We start from the raw sequence: 23,697 nt of genomic DNA, 5'->3' as shown, positions 1-23,697 counted from the left end.
ATTTTTAGTTCATCTGTACAGTTTAGAGAATAAAATATTATGAGAGAAAGTTAATTGCTCTGTAAAATATGTATGAAGTCATGAAAAGTTTGTCTCCCTCGATATCTTTATATTGTTATTCATCCTAGTTTTATGGCATAAATTCCACTGTTATCATTGGAGCTCAGGCCCTTGAGGAATTGTCTACATGTCTTGTTGTAACACATCACAGTTTCATTACTGTAACTGAAATAAAGTGTCACTGTTAAAATAAAACACCTTAGGTACTGGCAAAGCTCTGGAGACTCATACTCAACCCCACCTCCTTCTCAAGGATGCTGACAATTTAGACCACACAATTGCATTTGGAATTCACATGCAGTTTGATGCATCATCTTTTATGAGAAACATCTCTCCATTGCACCTAGAGGGGGCTGAGCAAGGCGCGGGTCTATCAATCAAACTGAGCGATGCCGCTGAAATTATCAGTCATGGCTGAGCATCTCAAGTTTTGAGTGAGAGAATGGAACCTTTGTTTATCGGCCAAGATTCAGCAGTCTGTTGAACAGCCTCACAGCAAGGACAGCCAGTTGATAATCAGATCCTCAGTATGTGGCTCCTTCAAACAGGCAGGGACAAATCTTCCTTTCTCTAACAGGTGGAAGAATATTCAGGGATTAGTTTATCAGGACCATTTCAGAGGTTAGTGGAAGTTTGTGCTATTTATTTCATTTTCGATTACATTTAAAATAGTCTTCATAGGGTTCTTTTTGACATTTTTCTTGCAACTGATGGATGGGTCGTGATTAATGGCGCTAAGGTTTTTGTCAAACCTTTGCAGATGTTTTTCATATCACAACACAACCTTAATCTTGTTTAATATCTAACTTCAAATAAACTGTCTGAAATTGCTAATCTCTCCCCTCCTAGTAATATATAATTCACTATAAAGTGCGATCTTTAGATTTGTGAGGTGTTGTTTTTTTTCTTTATAAGCTCTACAATCAGTGTTTCACATTTACGTATAGATTTTCTCTTAACATATTCAGCGTTTTGATAATCGCAGACTCAGATCTAATTATAATTTGACATCTTATGCATTGCAACTTAAGGTCGCTATAGTAGGTTAAGCAGGTAATTGTGTGTTTGTGGGAGGTGCTGTTCAAATGGAGATCAATCTTGTGAGAGGACGATTTCTATCTGAAAAATCCAAAATAGAGACGAGGAGATATGCGTTTGCAGGTCTTGGTCAGAGTGACTCCTGTAAGGATTTTCTGCCATTTCCAATAGTAAAGAGTTTATGGGTGTAGAGACGTCCTATTCATGAAAGACCGGGAGGAATCGAGCGTCACGTTTATCTGGCATTGACAGCTGTGCTGACTTAATGAAGGTTTGTAATTAACATGGATTTCCACTAATGTTCAGGGCTTTTGTCTCTTAAATAGAAAGTATTAATCCTATTAGTTTGAAAGCACATGGCAGACTCATTTGAAATCTACAAACACTTTGTTTGAGAGCCAATCAGGAAGAGCATAATTTCACCATTTTTTTATTATTGCAAAATGTTTTCCACAAATAATTTAAATAGGTTACTAATTTCATATGTGAATTAGTATATTGTTGCAATCTGATTTATTTCACTTCAGAGATCTTTCTTTAGATGAAGTTTTCAAATCCTATAGTTTAGCTGTGATCTTCTTATGTTTACATCACATATTCTGTTTACCCAGCGTTCCCTATCTTGTCCTTTCTGCCTCAGTGTCCTTGTCAGATGTAAATTTTTTTACGCTAATTGAAAAATGTCTCCTGGCTGCAGATTGCCACAGAATTGTGTATGTGTGGCAAGATTTTTTAGTCACGCCCTCGTGAAGATCCCCTTGCCAATTTTAATCACCTTGCCCATGATGAAAGTGCTCAGTGTTGTAAATGTGAATGCCAAATAATGTGAATTAAATTACGGCAAAAGACCGGAAAACCTCACACCCCCTTGTTATTTTTGACGAGTGAAATAAATTTTCTAATTAAAAAGAAAAAGTACGTGGATGCACCTCAGTTGCCAATTGGTGCGAGTTCATACACTTTTATATATCTTGCCTCAAAGGCAAGAATTTGAAAAAACAAAACTAACAATAATTTCAAAGTATTAACCACCTCCCCGTTTAAAATTAGACATAACACAATGCCATACTTTAACATGAATCCTGCTCTATAGCCATCTGCTCACACACCTGCTCTCAGGCTTTTTGTATATAGTTACAGCCACAGCTATCTTATGTCAACCAATGCATTTTCCAGCTGTTATTTACAACTCAGAGAGAAATGTTAAAACCTAATTACTATTGTCTTTCAACTGGAGACGGGAAAGCTGTGGGATTGTGGCTGTTTCTTTTTGTGTCTCCGGTGTGTATTTAAGGAGGGCAGCTTGGTGACATGTACATCTGCATTTGACAGTTTTTGCTTTAGATACATTAAATGAACATTTAAGGTTTCTCTGGCGCTACCATGAGCAGTCTGTAAGATGAATGCACTATTTATGTATACCTAACAAAGAATCTTGTCATCTATTCTTATTATTTTACTTTGTGTAGTGTTCTCTGCAGATTTTGTACTGAAATGTTTCATCAGTGACTTTTAAATTATTCTGCAATTAGAATAAATTGCAGCTGATTGTGTTCTTTTAAAGATTAAATATAGCAAAGCATTGTAGTGAAATTGAAAGTCAGAGAAATAACTTTCTCTGTTCTTGACATCAAAACCTTGTCCTCATTATCTTTAAAAGCATTTCCCTTTAATCCTGTGCATGGTGGAGCTATTTAGTGGTATCAAAAAATCAAATTCATTTTCACATTTTTACTATGATTAATCTTTATTTCATGTGTTTATTTTCATAGTTTGTTGAAATTGAGTTATATAAACAACTTTAAGATGTAGATCTAGTTGTTAGTATTTCAAGCATATCTCATGAGATTGCATATGCTCTTACCGATAGTGAATGTTACTATTCTTGTAACCCGAACAACCCCAAAACATATAACCTCATGCTTGAACTTGTTATTTGAATTGTTTCTCATACCAGTATTGATTTTTGTGTCCTTTCTTATAGGATTATGCTGTTACGGAACAACACTCTGAAAATTGTTAACTCCAGCCGAGCGGATGAGGGGAACTATGTGTGCCGGGCAGAGAATCAGTTGGGCTCGGCAGAGATGACTGCCATACTGTGGGTAAAAGGTAAGTGATGCCCTGAAGGCCTTTATTTTCTGCCAAATTAGCACAAGTCGGCCACCAGTAAACAGTCCCCAATGTCATTTTTTCCTCCCCACCTTTGCTCGGGTGCCAGGGAATTTATTGTGCTTGCTCAGCCGTGAAGAAGGCCTCTCACATTCAAGAATCATATTACAAGGACACACTCTAGCAGTGTAATAGTATGTCTCATAGCTGCACTGCGCACAGTTTAGAACAGAGCTAACCAGGATATTTATCTGACAAAGGTGAGTGTTTTTGCCCAGGTTAGGCTTGGGTTCCCGTGATTGCTCTGCCTCTGATGTCACAGCTAAATGCACTGCCTTCCATTAGCCTGAGGTGACAGTGCAGCAGCTTTGTGCTTTCAGAGGCCATGCGTGTGGTGCTTAGCCCGAGCAGAGTGGAGGTGACTGTCGGGGAGAGTGTGGTGCTGAGCTGCAAGGCGACACATGACACGTCACTGGATGTGGCTTTCCAGTGGTTCTTCAACCAGAAACCAATCAACTTTCAGTATGACGGTGGCCACTTTGAATACATCCAAACAGTAAGAGCCCGAGTAAGAGCAATAGTACTATTAACAGCAATTTTAACACATTTGCTTTTGTTCCTATCTAACTATTTGTCTCTGTCTATCTAATTATCTGCATAAATATCCATATGTTCTGTGTAAACAGAAGGCTTTTTTCCCTTTTGTTTAATTTTAATTTTTCCACATTCATTGAGCCTGTCAACCAACCTATTTAAGTTAATTTTCCTACTAGTATTCTTATTGAACCGAACACTTGTTACACCTGAAAAAGAATCAGGTCCGCCAAAGGTCAGACACCCTTGTGGTATCATCAAAGCGAGTCAATAAATAACCCATTTATGCATATCAAAGACAGTCCTTTTGTTTTGAATTTCACCTGTGAACTGTGAAAATGAGACACTGACTCATACTGGCTCAGCTTTGAAGGTTTATCAGGGTCACCAGTGATTTAGTATGAGAGGTAAGGCTATTGTCAGCTTTTCTTCAAAGCTGACAAGCTTGGCTTGGTTATGGCAAAGTCTAAGATTCTGCTCACAACAAGTACACGGTAGTTATTCCCATCTAGAGTTAATATAGCACAGTATCTCCTCTTTGACTTTTATCCTCTAGAATTGACCAGGGTATACAGGATCAATGATCCTTTATATGCGATGTACCAGCAAAAGCAGAATATACACAGAAAGAAATGTAACCTTTGGCTTCCCTCAGCTACAGGACTGTTTCACTAACCTTGTCTTTTCACCTTCTTCATATTTATCTTTGTTATTTTTGCTGGACCGCTTCTGACCTCTATGTTTCACTTGTTTGTTTAGGACCAGCAGATCAATTGATGATCAATAGATCAATATATAATTTTCTGCCTCAAGGTGCAACATTTTTATACAAGTTAATTTAGTTTTGTGTTTTTTCAGAGGTGCTATTTTCCCTCTCTGCAAAAAAATAATTGGTCACCATAATTGTGACCAACCATAAAATGTTAAAGTTGAAAACAAATCAGCAAGCTACTAGCAGGGAGTCCTGTTTATGTCACTATTCCTTTATCAACAGAGGATGTTAAAATCACATCTGCCCTGATATGTCCTCTGCTACAACCTGTCCTCTAGGGAGGAAGTATTTGCAGTGACAATTCTTTACAGGCACAACAGAAGCCTGGCTGATGCATGGTTTGTAATTTTAATCAGGTTTCCTGCTAAACAGCTGCCTGTAGACTTTGAATTATTCCCAGTCTTGCCTTAGGCATTTCTCATTTCAGCAGAGAGAAAATACGGGTAGCTGAAGAATGTAGCACCAAGCAAGCACCTGAATTAAACAGGAATTTTTCAAGCCACATGAGCCTCTACAAGATGTAAAGGAATCACACTTTTTGTGTCGAGCACATTTAGGCTTGCCTAATACCTAACTTTTTAATGCTTTCCTTTCCCAATTGCAGCAGTCTTCAACAGTGGATCTGATGATTAGGAACATTTTGTTGAAGCATGCTGGGAAATACGGGTGCAGAGCCCAGACCAGCGCTGACACTGTATTTGCAGAGGCAGAACTTCTTGTGCGAGGTAAGCTTGTTATCTGGCAGTACACTGTGACGTCTTGCGCGCTCTTTATTGCTGGCGACTTACTGCTTCTCTTGAACTAATCCACAACTGCAGTACAGAATTACCGTATTGCACACTCTTGGAGAATTTAGTCCAAGTCACTGTGCCACTTGGCTAGCTTTTAGGTGAACAGGAACATTGACATAATGAAAAACTATCTCGGTGAACATATGGGCATTGGGCACATGTGGGCCCAAGACAGACTTTCAAATTTAGTGAGCCAGTGCTTTAAAGCTATTAGTAATTCTCTGAAATAATGTTAACAATTTCTTGGAATCTATTAAATTAGCCCAATTTGTTACAAGTGCAGCTCATCTGGGAAGTTGGTTAATTACAGTGATCATTAGAGATTTGCTCCTGCTGGGGACAATTGCGCCAAGACTACTTCCACATTATTGCCCCTTTTTGATCATTTCTACTAATTTTACATTATCATGGTGAATGTCCTCAGCAGATGTTGCATCTGCATGAACAGGTTTGCTATGTGCTGTTAAATAGATTGACTGAAATGTCTAGTGATCAAATGCGTTGGTTATTTTTTGATTGTTGCTGAAAATTGCCCATGCAAGTTCTGGGCTTTTTGTTTTTTTTGACTGTTGTAATGACACATTAACGCATTGTCAGGCTAATCATCATTTTATGAGTGACACTATTTAAGCCTCATTGCCTGGGGAGTTTTCATGGGAGATGGCAGGAATATTTATAATGAAAGCAAATCTATGTCAAGTTAAGCTTTGCCTGTTGATTGTCTGTGTTATAATCGGGCAATACTTTAATATCAGTGGTTGGTGAGTGACACTGGAATACTGTTGTGCAGGTAGACTCAAACTGTTAGTGTTGGGGTTTAAAGTAAACCTCGAATGTGTTTCATTTTCTCTCATATATAACAATTATAATTTCATAATTTCAAGTAATGAAGTCATCTTTTTAACCTTCAGCTAAAAAAATTATTACTACGCTTATATGTAAAGATGTCACTGAGTAGGGATGCTGTGGCATTAATATGGTCATCTCAGGCTTATAGCAGTAACCCATACCAGTTGTGTGACATTTTTGACAGCCAGCCAATCAGAGGGGAGATAGGTTGAAAGAAAGTTACTCTTTAAGGGAGAGGAACTATGAACAGAAACTCCACTAAAACCCAGTACAACAAAAATAGTTTTGTTTGTCGTTATTTTACTTCTTTTTTTTTTCATTTGACATTGTGGATTTTTCACTTTTATTAGAAAACCTATGGTGAGCAATCAGACAGGTAACTTGGGATGAAAAACGGTGGGGGGATTTGCAACACAGCTCCCTAGAAATGAATTATTATCTGTGCTATTATTAGCAGAGTATGTAAAGTATGCAATTTAATATGCACCTCTAGTTATGAGCCACAGTTTAATATGTTTTCATTACAGCTGACAAAACAAAACAAATGCATTAGTTAATAACAAAAAATATAAAACATGGTAGAGAAGCACGAATGCATCCCCCGGACATCATTATAGGTGGATATTTGTCATGTCAACTGCACATCTGCAGAAAGGATGGTATTTATTACTGGCAATGGCTAGCATGTATCGTTCACATTAATTTTGAGTTGATGCAGTTATTTGCATGCAGACTTCAGTTTTTTTTATATATAATGAAAATATCTTTGTTTCCAAGATACAAAACATCTACAATTCAAATTGTTATTTTAAGCATCTGCATCATCTGCAGATACAACATTTAAATACCATATACTATTAATAAGAAAGGACATAAAATAAACAGTAAGTTGTCTCCTACCTGTCAAAGCTTAAGCTGCTAACTAGCTGTAGCTAATAGAAATCAACTCATTCACTGCCCAAACACTGGCAAAACATTCCATATAGACGCCTATGACAGTAATTATTTGGATCCCACAGTGCAAAGAAATGGCCCTTGCAGTGTAGCTTTCTCATGGGCACTTTTGGGGGGACACAGTAGATTGATTTTCACTGAGCGCGCCACCTGTCTGCTTTTTCATTTACAGCTGTTCCCTCTAGAGTCCTTAGATGTTTGCTTTAGCTGCAGTATACGTTTACCTCTGAAGACTTAGGTAAACATATGTTCAGCTGTATTAAAACAGAGGAAGGCCTGCCGTCCAGTCACGCTGAGCAGAACTGGCAATTCCCTCCAAAAATCCAAAAAGGAAGCGTCGCTATCCCTTAATCATCGTCAAATCCTTGGCAATGAATCTGTGTCAACCTGCATCCTGCTTCACTTTAGTCAGTTTAGTATGTTGTGTTCTTGTCTGGTGTCTGTTTGTGTAAAGATTACAACAGGGAGCTGGTTTTGTCACCATACACGCACAGCTGCATTTCCCTCCTAATGCTTCCGCAGTTGCATCCATTAGTGTATCTAATTGTAACAGCCCATAATGAAAACATCACAATGGGCCAGCTTAAAAATTGATTCAAACAGCAGCAAAGATTGATGATTGTTTGGTTTTTTCCTTTTTTGCGTGGCCATTTCAGAAGCGTTTTTTTCTTTTAAACTTTCAAACATGTTTTATCTGTGTCTCCTTTTTCTTCCACCAGGCCCCCCCGGACCACCTGGAGTGGTGATAGTGGAGGAGATCACAGACACCACAGCCACTCTGTCGTGGACACGTGGCGTCGACAACCACAGCCCTATCAGCACTTATAATATACAGGCCCGAAGCCCATTTTCATTAGGTTGGCAAACTGTCAAAACAGGTAATCAATAAGGAGCAAATTGCAGCCTGTAGATCTGGGAGGTTAATGTGAGGATATATACAAAGGTCGTAATCCTGCCCAAAGTTCTATACCAAGATAGAGAATCAATCCAACCTGATCAAGGTTACTGTTTTCAAGAGAAACAAATACAATTTTCTTTGGCAATCTTCTCTTACTTATATTAAAAGTTTGAATTCCTCGTTTTAAACAGTTGCTATAGAAAAAACTATGAAAACAGTGCTCTCTGATGCCCATGTAAACATTGCCTTCTACGTGTGAGATTTTTAACAGTAGGAATAGGATACGATAGGATAAATAAGAAGCAAATTGATCATATTCACTGTTTCATTCATTCAAGTGTTTGAATGAAGGCTATGCCTAACAGAGTATGAAGTCACTCCAGTGCAGTCTGAGTTTATTTTAGTTCTAGTTTATCTGCTTGTCCATGTGAGTCATGAATATGCAGCTGAACTTACCTCTACGTCTCCTTGCACCTTGGAAGTTGGTGAATTTGTTTCTAGATAACCTGGTTAGCAAGTGCATTTTTAACTAACTGTAATATTAAATATTAAATTTTTTAATTTTAGAAGGCTTTAAAAATGCTCTTGTCGTGTATAGTAGTACAATTAAACAAATCACAAGAAGATATGTTAAAAGTCGATATCTATGAAGTTGTCTTAGGCTAAAATTAACTATGGGGATCATTTATGTCAAGTTTTAAACATGCTTATTTTTTCCAGTAAAGTTAAAATGAGACTCTATTGGAATTGACTATTTTTTGAAACTGCAGTTTCCAACAAAATAGCACTGTCATATCCCGACAATGCTTATGGCTTTAAAAAAATACTGTCTTACCAAGTAGTAGTACAGTAGTACAAGTTTAAATAAGAACACTTATTAACTAATACAACATATTACCCTTCCCTCTTGCACTCATACCACTGTTCTCAAAAGGGTAATTTCATTTTGCTCCTTGCCTTGTGCGTGTTGAGCAAGAGTCACTTCATCTTCCTGCAGACACTAAGCGAAGGAGGAGATGTGGCTGATGCGCCCGTTTGTTTCAGTCTTTGAGGCTGGTGCTGTAGTGCGACAGCTAGTCGGTCTTAATAAAGAACATGAAACACAGTTTTCTGTCATTTTCTAGTTGAATTCGGCTATTTTTCAGAGGTGCTCAGCAGAAAGTAATTTGAGCACATATCAAATGTCACTGGTGTGAATTTTAGTCAGTGTCATGTCAGCAGTAAGTAGGAAATTAACCTTTTGGGCTTGAATTATAAAACCGATCTATGTTCATTTAGTAAAAAACGCACTTTCAGTGCTTAGAAAGAAATCCTTTTCTTCTGTAACTACATGGAATAGCCATCAATTACTATCACTTAGCATTAAAGAATGAAGGCTTGCTAAGCGTCGTGTGTAATCCATCTTAATATGGCGTGTGATAATTATAGCAGAGTTTAAGGTGTGATAATGATTCATCCCCACAGATATATAAATCATACTTTGTATACCCTCCTCTCACATCATGTCTGTTCAACTACATTTAATTTGATAAAGCACAATTAGGTCTCTCTGATATATTGTCAGTGTTGAACTTGTTAAGATTAGCGTGAAGGGGATTGGGTTTTTAGCTCCTGCTCCTTACAAACAGAGTTATCAGCTCATGTTTGGAGAGCAGCCTGCTTGACAGAGTGATCTCATCGTGAGCCGCTGTGAATGATAAGAGTGTAAGCTCCACTGCTTTAGAGACCTCTGGTTCATTTGTGACATGGATATGCTTTCAGTCAATGTTTGTTTGTTATTGCAGGATCAATATTGACAACGCTTGATTATGGCAGTGCTGAAGCAACTAGATTAGTTGCATTATCTCCTTGTAATTCTATTCTAAATACATTCATAAAATCAGATTTTTTTTCCTTTAGTCTGAGGCTGTAATTTAATTGCATTGGTTTGTTCTGCTGAAACTGCAAAAAATGGTTGAAATCACCTTCACTCTGTAACGTTTTAAGCTGTTGTTCATGCGTCAAAATGCCATATATCACCTTTAAAGCAAATTGTGTAACATCACCACCTGCTGTGAAAATATAACAAGTCACAGTGAATCTGTGAGGATGATAAAGAAGTTGTACAGTCCATAAGAACAAAGGAATCTTTTGTTGGCTCAGTTCACACTAGTTTTTAACTGAAAGGCAGGTTAAAATCTCCCAACACTGACATTTTGCATACAGGCATAAATTGTGACCCTTTTTTATGTCATTCTACAGTTTGACAGGATTAGATTTAAGAAATGTTATGCACAGTATGTTTTCATATGTAGACTATGTCAACAGACTTTGTAAAAAAAAAAACTTTGTAGGCCACAATCCAGGCTGTGTTGCTCTTCCAGATCTGTTCCACTTCTTGCCTGTTTCAGTGGCTTTTCACAGTGAAACACTTACTTAGTTGCATGATTGAAGTCAAAACCTTTGATTGTTTGGCCATAAAAAAAACCTCTGGCCTCTCCTGGTTGCATTTTATTTCTGTTTATTGCATGCTATACTATTCTTTGGAGAGGATTTTAGAAAAGGCATATGATACCTTACTGATTTATTCAATGTGCTTTCCGCAAACACCTTTAAAGCGCTAAGCTGGCACTTAGGGTACTTACCTATTATATACTGTACATAAGGAAAACTGAAGTGCTATAACTGCAACGTTGTTCTGAATAAATAAACGCACAGGAAATACTCTTGTGTGCAGACCCAGAGCCAGTGACAGGAGACATGGAGTCAGCCATGGCTGTGGAGCTCAACCCCTGGGTGGAATATGAATTTAGAGTGGTGGCCACCAATGCAATTGGGACCGGAGATCCTAGTGCACCTTCGAGAGGAGTTAGAACTAAAGAAGCAGGTAATACAGATTTTGACAGACATCAGCTGTAAGAGCACAATTATATTTATTATAGTCAATTCAAAATCCAGTTGATAACTTATTGCTGTTAGAGAGCTTAGCTGTTGCCCCCATATGCCACTTCAGAACCATGTTGTATTCCCACTGTTTATGTACTCTATTTTAATTGGGGAGGACGTTGAAAGTAAGCTGCTTATGAATGTGAATTTCAACAAGTCTAGTGTTTCTGTAAAAGCAGCCAGGCTTTTAAAGCCCCAAGGCAACAACACAGCAAAATATAGCATTTACGGTGAGCAAAAATTCACTGTGCTGCTTCACTAACTGCTCATTTTCCGTCTACAAAATGCAATAATTATAAAGGTCAGTGGTCATTTCAAAGTGGCTTATTTAATCTGTCCCATCTCTTCAGCGTAATTAACAGACTAATAGCTGTATCTACGCACAGTTGTGGTAATCCATCCCAAAGTTACAATACGTGATCTAAATGTCAACAAATAGGTTCCAGTTCAAAACACAGCACTGGAAACCTACAATAGCGCTCACTTTGATTGACAGATGTTTCAGTGAAGGCACAGCCACCAAATAAGGTAGTTTTTTTTTTTAGCTGTTTTCTGATGCTTTGACTATAGTTTTAAAAAAGGAGATTTTGTAGTCAGTGTTAACCTCTCTGTTTTCCACAGTCCCATCAGTGGCACCATCAAACGTTAGTGGAGGAAATGGGCGCAGACATGAACTGGTCATCTCGTGGGAGGTAGGTTTTCTGTCCAATTTCATTCAAGTTTGACAATGTGCAAAAAAAAAACCCGTTGAATTAAATGTGTTAAAGGCAAATCCCTTAATTTAAAAATAATACTTCTCACGAGCACAAGATCCAAACATTGGAATTCCTCTGAGACCGTATAATCATAAGCAGAAATAGCACATAAATAACATATAGAAGGGTTTTTCTTTGAAATTCAAGATGCTAAATATATAAACATACTCCTGTTTTTACAGAATCTTATAAAAAGCTTGTCAATGTCTTGAGGCCAGATTGAAGATAGAAGAACAAGGAATAATGACTGCAATAATCAGTGCAAGTCAAAGTTACCCTGATAATAAATGTTACCCCAAAAGGATTTAGAAATACTAATACCATTTTTATTATCTTATCTCCGATTACTTTTATTCTCTGGATTCATAAAATAGTGCCTCTCGTTTTCTCTTGTGACCCTGTAGAACAAAGCAGTGCCTCTGGTAGTGGAAACCCACATGCATAAAGGCACATCATGATGATTATTTTTAGGATCATTTACATGAGTAAACATAAGAAGACATCTATAGCCTGTAAATATTCATCATTTAACTTGAGGAAGTATTACTCACTAGGATTAAAAATGTGATAATGGGACTCTGTGTAAGGAAATTTATCATCGCCTAGACGCGTCTGAAACAGCATGATGAGAATCAGTAATGTAATCCGAGAGTAAAAACGAGCCCACTGCAAGAAGGTTTATTGTAAACATCACTAAGTACATTTCTGACTTTATTCACTGTTTAACAGTGACTACTAAAAAGAAAAAAAATGCATATCATCTAATAATCATGTAGATGTTGCCATCACATGAGCTGCATGTGCTGCTCATCCTAAAAAACTTCACTTCCTGGGAATACTTGTCAGACATTATTAAGGAGGATAAAGCATGGTTGATGGATGACGGTAGTCCTTGTGGTTCTAAGCTTGAAGGAAATGGTCTGATGGTTTCACGATACACAGATGATTGCATTCGTTTCCAGTCAGTTGCATTCACTTGAGGTGAGATGCGATGACTAGCTGCAGTAACGCTCGGTGTGTTTTTAGGGACTTGCATTTGATTGTCATGCTATTCCCAGAACCATCAGCGGGAGATCTAATTAACACATAGACAAAAGTTTCAGCAGCTCGAAAAAATAAAACGAGATCTTAGAGAAGTTGTGACTCTTGTATAGAACAAATTAATAGTACCTGTGATTACACTATCCTGCTAATACAAGGTTTTACATTTCCTTTTGTAAGAACCAAGTTTGGGATACAGCACTGTGCAAAAGTGGAGAGTCAACTCTCATTTCTTTATATTTTCCTTGGAAAAATTGGAAATGTGCTAACGTACATGGATATGTTGTTTTTGCTACGGAATGTCTAGACACAGAACTGGTTCATCTTTCGATTCAGGTGACTTTTCTGTGCTTGAATATATAAGGTCATATAACACAACATAGGTCAGTGTTAAGTGCTTAACCAAGAAAGGGAAACATTCCTCTTAAAATGTTCAGATACAAGGACTAGGCCAAAAAATGATGGAAAAAGCAGCCAATGTCCAAAGTAAAAACAACTTAACTTTACAAGAAAGTTGGGCTTCTTGGAAGCAAAATGGTAACATGATGAGGGGTGACTCAGCTTTATCACAGTACTGTAGGTATCAGAGAAAATTATGTAGTGCACAAATATACCTCATTAGACATTTTCTACTCACTTAAAACTTCCAAAATTAAAATGTCTTTAGACAATGTGCAAAGGCCATAGTTCATAAACAGCAGGGCTCTATTTACATGTAGGCATAAGTTGAAGGATGAACTTGAAAACACTGAGGTTGCTTCTTCAGTTCTAGCTGTTTGTGACTTCATGTGCCCCAAAGTGAAAGGAGACAACTCAATAATGAGTTGGTAGAGTGGCCAACTACCGAGAATGTGTCATGGTGTGCTGTGTGGCAGGCAGGAATTGGACCCAAAATGCAGGACTCACGGAGGCAAAACGTGAACTTGAAGGCAGCTTTATTGCTGACCAAAGCAAAACCAAACAGAAAACCTAAACTGGAAAGCTAGAACCAAAATACACAAGAGAACATCAGGAGAGACAGGAGGCAAAGGAATACACAAGCTAAGAAATATAGAACAGAAACCAAAACACCAGTAGTCATAAGCCAAGAACCCAAAGGAAAACAGCCCAATAAACAATAATATAGAATCAAAACACTGGGCCACAGGCCCAGGACCGTGACAGAATGGTGTCAAACATGAGTGTGTTTTACCCACAATCAAGGCTTACCTGCTGAGAGCGCAAGTGTCGAGTTCACATAAGTTTTTATCGTTTCCTTTTGTGAAATACAAAGCTCTTGAAACCTGAATTATTTATTCATTGTTCATCTGTCCACTTTCAGCACATCACAAAAATAACACATACACATCTTATCATGGCATTGTTGCTTTTATTGGCCCACTACACCTTCTGTGTGTACACGTTATAAAGTTTCTAACAAGCAGTGTTTCCCAGTGTCAAGCCACAAATACAGGCATTCACTCCAAAAGTTATTAATCAAACACCTGACTGTTGCAAAATACCCAAACCTGTTTTTTTATGTTCACCAACCTTTTCATTTTGATTAATTATTATTTCTCCACTGATAATTTCCTCAAAACAAACCATTCATGTCAGTTTCCCCCTTGTGTCTCCATTCACAACACCGGGCAACCAGGGAAAACAGCTGCACACTCCATCTTCTTCTGAACATGTCTGGCCACAGTAACACCTGGAGGTGTGCAGTTCTAATTACAGTCCAGGTGTGCATAGTCTGTATGCTTGATTGCAGCGATGTTTTGGAAAAAATGTAAATAATGTTCCTAAAAACTAGAAAATGAATTTTGATAACCCTAAGTTATATATTTTTTATATAAGAATACACTTTTATTTCTACTTCCATTCTACATGTGGCACGACAGTGGGACTGATTTGCAAACCAAATACAATTGTGCACTGTTGCATAGAGAAGACATAACTGTAAGATTATCTATTTTTTTATTGAACACCAGAAACAAAGAGGTAAACCACATTTAACTATACTACCGTGACATAAGCTGTAGCACTACAGAATTCTTTCTCATCAGCTGTGTCAGGTGTAGGTGGTCAAAAGCAGACCAAAGTGCGCTTTTACACCCTAAACTCAAAAGTTCTTGAAGCTTGGGCCCTCGGTGTGTTGCTGATTGAAAAGAATTTCTCTACTTCTTTGTTGCTGTAACTTACTGCAGCTGTCATTTCCAACAAACACGACAGTTTGCACTACATACTGGAAAGTTCCTCAGCTGTAGAAACAAAGATAAAATAACCCAGGTGGTGATGCACTGAACTCCAAGGCAGCATTGACCCTTTTATTAGGAAAGGCAAGGGAGATGCACATTATCTCCCTTGCCTTTCCTAGAGGGGTATATCACATAGGATGCCATGTGAGCTGTGAGGGGCTCAGGTGAACATTCATCATTAGGGCAAAGTGACCTTTTTCCATTTAGACACAGAGACGTGGGAGACCCATCTGCTGTGATATACTGGATGATTTTCTCTGACTTTCATTGAATTTATACTCAGATATGGAAAGTCATTGGCCCACTGGGACAGAACAGTTTTCCTCAGGACCAACCGTTGAACTGGCTGTTGTACAAAGGCAGAACATACACGAGATAACAGACTAAACATCTGTCTACAGTCATTTCCAGCACATGTGCAGATTGTGGTTATAAATGGCTCTGCATTTCAACATGTATAGATGATGTGTTGGGAGCTGTGGCAATATTACCATGTTTATTACAAGCTTATTATTAACAGTGGCCAAGGAGTGGCTCAAGATCATAGCTCATTGCATTTTAAACAGGGTTCTAATTTAGCCTTGAGAAATTTGCTTAAACATCACGGATCTTAAAGTTAGAGGGCGCAACTTGGTAATAATTGCAAAAATTGCTGACACGGTTCAAAGACGGCCAGCTGGGCTTTACTACACAGAGCTACATCAGTCTGGCAAGTGATTAAGATGTACTGAATTTAAAATTTGGTCCCACCAGAGAGGCGCAGTAAAGATTAACCTTGACTCTTAGCGTCATTCTCTCTAAATCCAGAGGTGTTTATGAAAATCTGTTTGTAATCTCAAGCTACAATAGTTGTAGAAAATATAATAAGTTTCACAACAAGTAAGCGGGATATTAGTATGAACCATTTCCAAGTGGACAGCCTGGCTCTCAGCCAGATTCAGGCCAATGCAGCTACTGAATTGCTATGAGCAGAGCTGAGAATTTGCAATTGAGATCAGCTGAAGGATACATTAACAGGGGACCAGTGAACAGATGTAGAGGCAACTGACAGTTATTCTTGTAGTTATTAAGTATGGGAGCCCAACTGCCACTGGGAAGATAACCTTCACATCAGGAGATGTGCACCTCCATGGCACATTATGGGGGATAATGTCCATTCCAGATGGGATGCTGTTTGGTGGTAGACCATTTCCTATTTATAACTCAAGAGTGTCATTAGCTTGGCTAGTATAGCACAATGACATCCATCTTATAAATACCATAGCGCCCCATGTTGAGGGACACATAAAGCTCATAAAATAACGATTGATGCTTGGTATGACACAAAAGCCTAATAAAGAGCCCTTATGAGTCATGCGTGAATTTAAATAATTACAAACAGCAATTTCTTGCTCACGATTCTCCTCATAAGGTTTATAGCTGTGACTTTCGTTCATGCACATCCATGATCTGAAGAATTAGGTTCTTCCACGAGTGGCTCAGCATAAAAGTGAGAGCGAACATTATTCAGTCTCCTCATTTGTTTTCATTCAGACATTTTCTCCAGTCAGATCAAGTCACTTGTGAAGTAGCGAGCCTACAACAGTGAAAAATTTAAGTGCTTCTTCAAGAATTATATTGTCTCTCTGCCAATTTTGAGGTACAAGAATTGGTCACCCATCAGGAAGTGTGTCAGTTTTCGAGAGAATCACAGCACAATGCTGAGACACTTCACTTTGATACAGTAGCCTCCTTCTGGTTCTTGGCATTTTAAGTAGTTTTAGCTCTACCCTATTTGTTCTTGCTTCTGCTAAATGCTTTTGGAAATAAATCAAGACTCTGTCAGTGATCAATGGAGATGGATATTAGAGGAGACGGAGCAGGAATGTTAGCCCTTTTTGGCAGTCAGGGCATGTGTGCGCATGGCAGTTCCGCCTTTCCAATCATCTGTGGAAAGTTGTCAGAGCCTGGACAGCCATGGTGGGCAGGGTTATTAAGCAGGATGAATGACTAAACAGTCTCTGCAGCTTCATTCAGCCATCTCTTTAGAGGCGACTGCGAGAGACTGCTTTTACACTTGTAGCCAAAGGGAGGACCATTAGTGATGCCTCCATAGTCCCCATCACTGAGCCTTAAGACTTACCTCAGTTCAAACTGTGTCCACGCTTATCTGTGACTATCTCACATCCCAAAGTCTTTCTGAACTTAACTAGCTAATTTGTTCACGCTGTTTTGTAAAGACCTGTGTTCCTTGGCATCTCTTTCAAATCTCTGCCAGCCGTGAGAATAATTTTGATGGAAGCTAATTCATTTCCACTGATCATCCCTGTAATTAGGCAGTCACGGTGATTGGTCATTGTCGAATGAAATGTGAACTACATCTCTATTCCCACGCAATCCCCCTACAGACTAGATAGCTAATGCGGGTGATGCCTTCAGGGGACTGTATCACTCTGAAGCTTATGCAAATCAACACATTACAGCAAATGCAGCATACTTGCCAAAAACAGGTGTACAGGTGTTTGTCATTTATTAAATTTAGCCAAAGATTTAATCCCTGCTGCTCATATTTTAATTAGATTCTAGCTCACTTAATAAATTGGCACTTGATTTGATTAAGTACAGAGCAGCTGTGGAAGACACTTCCCAGTTTCACCACTATAGGAAAACCACAGATAATCACTGGAAACCCGTGTCCCCAAAATCCTCCTGTCAGACATGGAAAGATAAATAGCTACATAATGGGCACAACTGAGCCAGATATGATTTGTTTCCATTGCTCAAGACTGACTGCATCTTTATTAATACTGGCAGACAGTTGCAGTAAATGGGTAGGAAATTGAAAGCTGGTTAAACGGGATTACCGCAGAGGAGAAACTTCTTTTTTCATTCAATGAGATCCTTGCTTTCAATGATGAAGCTGTCCAGATTGGAAATTGTGAAAATGATGCACTTTCAGTCAAAGAGTTTAAGTGCTGCTGAGCTGCTTTTGTATTCTTATACCAGTGAAATACACTCCATGGTGATTGAGTCTCCTCTTTCTGTGTTTTCAGCCTGTATCTGAGGAGTTCCAAAATGGTGAGGGTTTTGGGTATATTGTTGCATTTCGTGCCAACGGGACACGAGGGTGGAAGGAGAAGATGGTGACTTCCGCAGACTCTACGATGTACAAATACAGGGACGAGACCTTCCCTCCTCTTACCCCCTTTGAAGTGAAGGTTGGTGTCTACAACAATAAGGGAGATGGGCCATTTAGCAAAGTTGTCATCATCCACTCTGCTGAGGGGGGTAAGTTAATATTCATGGTTGTATGAATTTTAAAGACAGAGGAGGAGTTGTTTTCTCCATTAGATCTTCACTGTTGTTTTACAGAGCCAAGGGAAGCGCCGTCTGATGTGAAAGCTTACGGCATTTCTTCCTCAGAAATTAGAGTGACTTGGAAATCGCCCACGCCTGGTCCTGGAAAACCAAGAGGATATGAGGTTTGTATAAATTATGTCTGTGATTGTTTCTTTGCACACTTTTGGTGTGTGACATTTTGTAAAACGTTCTCCTTCTTGCATTTTTCTGTCCTTAATTTCTATTAACAGGTCAGCTACTGGAAGGATATGGAGCTGGAGGAGTCAGGAAAAAAACAACAAACTGTAAAAAATGAGACATCGATGGTCTTGACAGGATTAGAGGGGAACAGTGTGTATGCCATTACAGTAAAAGGCTTCAACAGCATTGGCCAAGGTCCTGGCAGTACTGCTGTCACAGCCAAGACCAGGAAACCCCGTGAGTACAGCACTGACACTAATCTCATAATACTATATATGGAATACAGGCTACTTGTTAAGTTTGCTTGCCTGTAGAAAGTGTAGTAATTGACCTAGTTGGCTGAAGCTCTCTTTTAAAGTCTTTTTAAATTTGGACTTTGGGTGTTGTGTTATATCCATAGCTCCTGCTCAGCCACCAGCCAACCTTCACTGGCTTCAGGAGGGCAACAACGTGTCCTTAAGCTGGGACCCCGTGAAGGCAAAAGACAATGAGTCTGATGTCATCGGGTACATGGTAATGATCCATCCTTATATTGTTCAGTTACATAAAATCTGGTAAATTGTTAATGCAGGGAGGAAAAGTTCCCAAACAAAGTATCCTATCCTCGATTTTGCTAAAGATTGATCTCAAACTCTGCTCGTCTCCACATGAGTAGCCATGTTTATAGTTTATACACTGTGGCAAATAATTATTTGATCCCCTGCTGAATGCGCATGTTTGCTAACTCGCAAAGAAATAAACAGTCTTTAATGTTTATGGTCGTTTCATTTTAATGGAGAGAGACGGGATATCAACGAAAACAAAAACACATTACATAAAAGTTGAATAATTATTAGGATCAAATAATTATTTCCCCGACTGTATCTTAGAGAAATGATACCTCTCGAAAAGATTGAAAAATGACCTATGATACACAACTATATAAATGCAATAGGTATTACCATTACCTTCAGCAGGGTTTACATTCAAACTACTACTTTCTCATAAAGATTGGCTTGCTGCATTTCTACTGACCTAGTTTTGTAACAAATAAGAATATATCTGCAAATACACTTAGCTTATTTGACCATTTTTTTCTTTCATAGGGGTCTGAATGCACTTTTAGTGTGATATACGGGGAAATAAAAAGTGAAGTAAACCTTCAATGTGCATATGTAATGCAGGTGTTACTGAAACAGGAGGGCAGAGGCCACAACCAGGTGACAAGAACCATTAACCCTTCAACCATGCTCTCACTGCCAGAGGGAGGCACTTATGTCATCGAGGTGCGGGCGCTCAGTGAAGGGGGAGAGGGAGCCTTCAGCTCCCAAGTTCGACTTGTCACTTCCTCTGGTAAGCTGGAAGCTGCTTAGTTGCCTCTCTTCTCACTCACATTACATGACCTCTGAAATCCAATTTCTATGCACAAGCTGTTTTCTCTTTGTAGCAATCTTATGTCCTGCCCTTAATTTAGTCACCACAGCTGTTCAGCGAGCCAAGTTTTCTTTGGCTAATACTGTTTTAATTACCTCGCCCACACAAACCTTCCTACTCCTGCACAGCCAATTAACTTCTAAGCAACAGAATGAACCGAAACTTTGCAGTGTTACGTGTGACCAGCCAGATTTTAAAGGCAGTTGCAGTTTTCCTCTTTGTCTCTATATTCCACCACTCATTTTCCACCCTTCAGGAAAAAGATTATTTCCATGCAGCTACACGCTCCCGATATATAGACCACTATATTGAATACATAATTTAGCATTAAAAAAAGAATTCATCTTTGTATTGACTCTCCTCTCATCCACTTGCTTTCCTTAGGTGTCCGAGCAAAAAGCAACCAGTGCTCAGTGCACTGCCTGCCACGGAGCCTAACATGGACTGCGATCCTCCTGGTTCTTCTGGTGCCTTCAGCTTCCTGGTGAGGCCACGGTGGTGTCCTCACTTTCATGAAGGGAGCCACCAGTCTTCTGCTCCCTTTTTCTCTCTGACTGCCTGCTTGCTTCGGCCTTACCCATCTCAAAGGGCCTGAGGTGTGCTGAAGGGGTTTGATTCTGCCAGTTCACATGCAGCTCTTCAGAGTCCCTCCTTTTCAATTCAGTTTTCTTTGAGACATTTGAGTTGCGCCATTCTTTCCAACATCACAATAGTGTTGTACTGTAGTATACATTATGTGGAAGGATTTGTTTAATCACTTAATTTAACATTATGTGTTCCTCTCAATGACTGGCATCTAACTACTTCCAGACGGCTCCTACAGCTCCGGGGCTCTACAGAGCATGAACAATTCCTTGAAAGCTGCTGTGGTAGTAATACAGGGATCAGCCGACCTGTTTCTTTTCATTACTTATCTGCATCAATTTACCCCTTGGCTGCCTAACAAGCAATGCAGCAGAGGCTCAGTAGAGATAAGTGCATTGTTTTCTTATTCACACATTGAGGAGAAAAAAGTTTTTTTTATGGAACCAAGAATCTTACTATTTCCAGACTTGCTTTTTGTACATTGTGTTACCTTTAGAGAAAAACAGTGGTGTGTGTCAGCTATGTCAAACTCTGTTTTTTGGTAGCAATTAAGCAATGCTTGGTGATACAGTTTGTTAACTGTTGGATGTATGGAAGTAGGAAACAGTGGTTTGGGTACATGCTGTGCCCAAACACATTAATAGACAAAGATAGCTCTGTACGGACTCCTGGTGTCAGTACAAATAAATGTGATGTATATTTTTTAAATGATTGTTTTTGGAATTTCTGACTTTCAGAATGTCTGTTCGTATAGGTGTGTGTGCGTGTGTGTCCGTGAAATAACTCTAATATCCAGTAGCTACACCCAAGGTATCCAGAAAACCATCTCTGAACACAAAAATGACACAAAAGGTCAAACATTGAAGCAGACGGACTACAACATCAGGTGCTCATCTTCTGATGACTGCTTCCATCAGGACAACAGGCCATTCATTCACATATTTAAACTAAAACTCAAATCATATAGAATCTTGCTGAGCTATCACACAGGTTTGCATTTTAAGGAGTCTTGGCCATGTGTCATGTAAGATATGGGTAGATTAAATTTCACATGCGTGGCATTAGAGGCCGCAAAACTTTGTGTGATAAAAGACACTCTGCAGAGCCAAATAGGACAGCATCAAGAGTATCTCTCCTTCCTCCTGGGCTTCTCTCTTGCCTTGTCTGCAGTAAAAGCTTATCTTACAGGGCAGAAATCCAAATGAATTTGCCTCAAGTGTAATTAATGTTAGTATGGAGATCTATAGTCCTAAAGCCTTCTTGCCTGAACCGACCTTTTGCTTCCTCTGCCTCTAGCTCTGTGGACTCTATTACAGAGTCAGAGTAACCTGGCTCACCCGCGCAGGTTCAGACAAGGGTGCTGGCTCAACCACAAGAGATACGACCACACAGCAGAACAGAGGACGAACACTGCTCCGAGCAGTGTCTATCCCATAGATACTCTTCTTTCGGACTCTGTTTTGGTTACGTTCAAAAGGGGAGGATGGTGAGAGTGGTCTCCTCTTTCTAACTTGTACATCATTTCTGTCTGTAGTGCTAAGCATTAAGCTGTTTAATGTCAATGGAGGGGTTTTGTGGTGCTTTTAGCCTGTTCAATGATGTCGGCTCAAACACATGCCTCCACACAAGTGCTAATGTACCAACCTTTAATTATTCATGCAGCACCTGACTGTGTTGGCGCATCTGATTTATGATAATGGATTATGTATCCAGCAAGGGGACCCATTTGGTTCAGAGAGCCAGAAGCTATAGTGTCAGCAATTAAAACATGAACTCCCCCTAGGTTAATGTCAGTGTGTGTGTGCATGCATGTGGATGTGTGCAGGATATACTGTGCTTTTTAGTAATCTACAGTATATTCAATGGTATTGGGTCTAATTCATATTGCTTGAGATTAAAAAAACAATATTTTTTGCCGTTTTTGATGACACTACTTGTAGTTACATTTTGTATGTTAAAAATAAGCTGCTATTACTGTAGTATTTGAATATTTTTAATGACTTGGCCATAGAAATAGACATAAAAATATTACCTTAGGTACATTTTTCTAACGTGTGTATAACCTGGCCTACCTGTCTGTAGTGTGACTAAAGGAGTCACACTACACTGGTTTTGATTGGGTTAGCCACACACCGACTAAAATGTCAAACCGAAAGCGGAGCAACCTTGCTCCGAAAACAATACTTTTGGAATTTAAATTTCAAAACAGATTGGATGATTTGAAGCTAGCATGCCACGTGTAAAGGTTGTCCCCTTGTCATTCTGAGTTAGCTTTCTCTGACACTTGCATCATGCACACAAGGAGAGTGACTCTGCTGTGTCAAAAACAGCCTTTCAAAAAACAACCAGCCAATATCTTCATACTGCCGCTTCATGCATTCCCTACTGTCCTTCCATTTTATAAAACTTACAGAGTCAAGTATTAAATTGTCTTTGCAGCGTTGTTGTTCAGGGAATCGCTTTGTGATTTAGAACTGAGTGATCCCTGTGACTTTGCTTTTGAGGCAGGTCACAGTTTAACACTCGTCCTGAAATTGCCAGAGAAGAACTGCAAAGAAGGGTCCTCCAACAGATGCAGCCGCTACAGTAAGAGGTAAACTGTAATATCATACAGTAAGAGATTTTCACATGCACTTCCATGTTTTTTCACTTAAAAAAAGGTCTTAAATCATACAGTTTTGGACAGATTTATCATGGGAATATGTTTGTTTTCTGAATCTTCTTTTAGGACAATTAGCAGATGCTACTAAATTGAAGGAAATATTTGGTTATTTTTACAGTAGTATGTTTTTACAGGCTTATATGTGATATAAATCTGATGTAATATAAAATTGTATATATAAATCATTTATTAGCTGTTGAGTCTGCTTTACAGGTCACGCTGTATGTTTTGGTATTTAAATGTAAAAATATTACTCTTGGGACTTCTGATTCTGCAAGCTAATTTGAATTTGTTATTCGAGGTTTCTGTGATGTTTGGATTTTCAGCCTATTGGCCCCCCCGGCAGTGACAGGAATGGCAGAGAATGAGAATTAGGGAAGAATGTGAACAGAAGGATTAAAGGAAGCGCTTTGTAGTGAGAGTCAACAGAAAGCATTGTATTGCATCAGTCCACTAATCATCAAACACGATGTCTTTTGTCCTCTAAAATCA

The 23,697-nt window shown here is 38.9% G+C and overlaps 1 protein-coding gene across 5 annotated transcripts in view; it reads left to right on the top strand.

Annotated features, from left to right (window-relative positions):
- Positions 1-21,251, top strand: part of cntn5 (contactin 5) — a 112,609-nt gene extending 91,358 nt beyond the window's left edge. For 2 of the 5 annotated variants that reach the window (XM_085244049.1, XM_085244047.1), the window contains 12 exons: positions 3,083-3,210; positions 3,591-3,778; positions 5,181-5,301; positions 7,890-8,048; positions 10,785-10,934; positions 11,615-11,685; positions 18,059-18,293; positions 18,378-18,487; positions 18,596-18,782; positions 18,946-19,058; positions 19,709-19,877; positions 20,343-21,251. In XM_085244049.1, the coding sequence (XP_085100175.1) occupies positions 3,083-3,210; positions 3,591-3,778; positions 5,181-5,301; positions 7,890-8,048; positions 10,785-10,934; positions 11,615-11,685; positions 18,059-18,293; positions 18,378-18,487; positions 18,596-18,782; positions 18,946-19,058; positions 19,709-19,877; positions 20,343-20,446 (1,735 nt within the window). In that variant the 3' untranslated portion in view covers positions 20,447-21,251. The remainder of the gene's footprint in view (positions 1-3,082; positions 3,211-3,590; positions 3,779-5,180; positions 5,302-7,889; positions 8,049-10,784; positions 10,935-11,614; positions 11,686-18,058; positions 18,294-18,377; positions 18,488-18,595; positions 18,783-18,945; positions 19,059-19,708; positions 19,878-20,342) is intronic. The other 3 variants (XM_085244050.1, XM_085244048.1, XM_085244051.1) reach the window with 2 other exon arrangements.
- Positions 21,252-23,697: the final 2,446 nt, after the last annotated feature.

Source organism: Mchenga conophoros, linkage group LG14 (assembly GCF_057382185.1).
Source record: "Mchenga conophoros isolate Kocher_MC1m ecotype Shallow Benthic linkage group LG14, M_conophoros_male_GT1.1, whole genome shotgun sequence".
Taxonomy (NCBI): Eukaryota; Metazoa; Chordata; class Actinopteri; order Cichliformes; family Cichlidae; genus Mchenga; species Mchenga conophoros.
The sequence above is the reverse complement of the archived record's forward strand: the minus strand, read 5'-3'. Positions and strand labels throughout refer to the sequence as shown.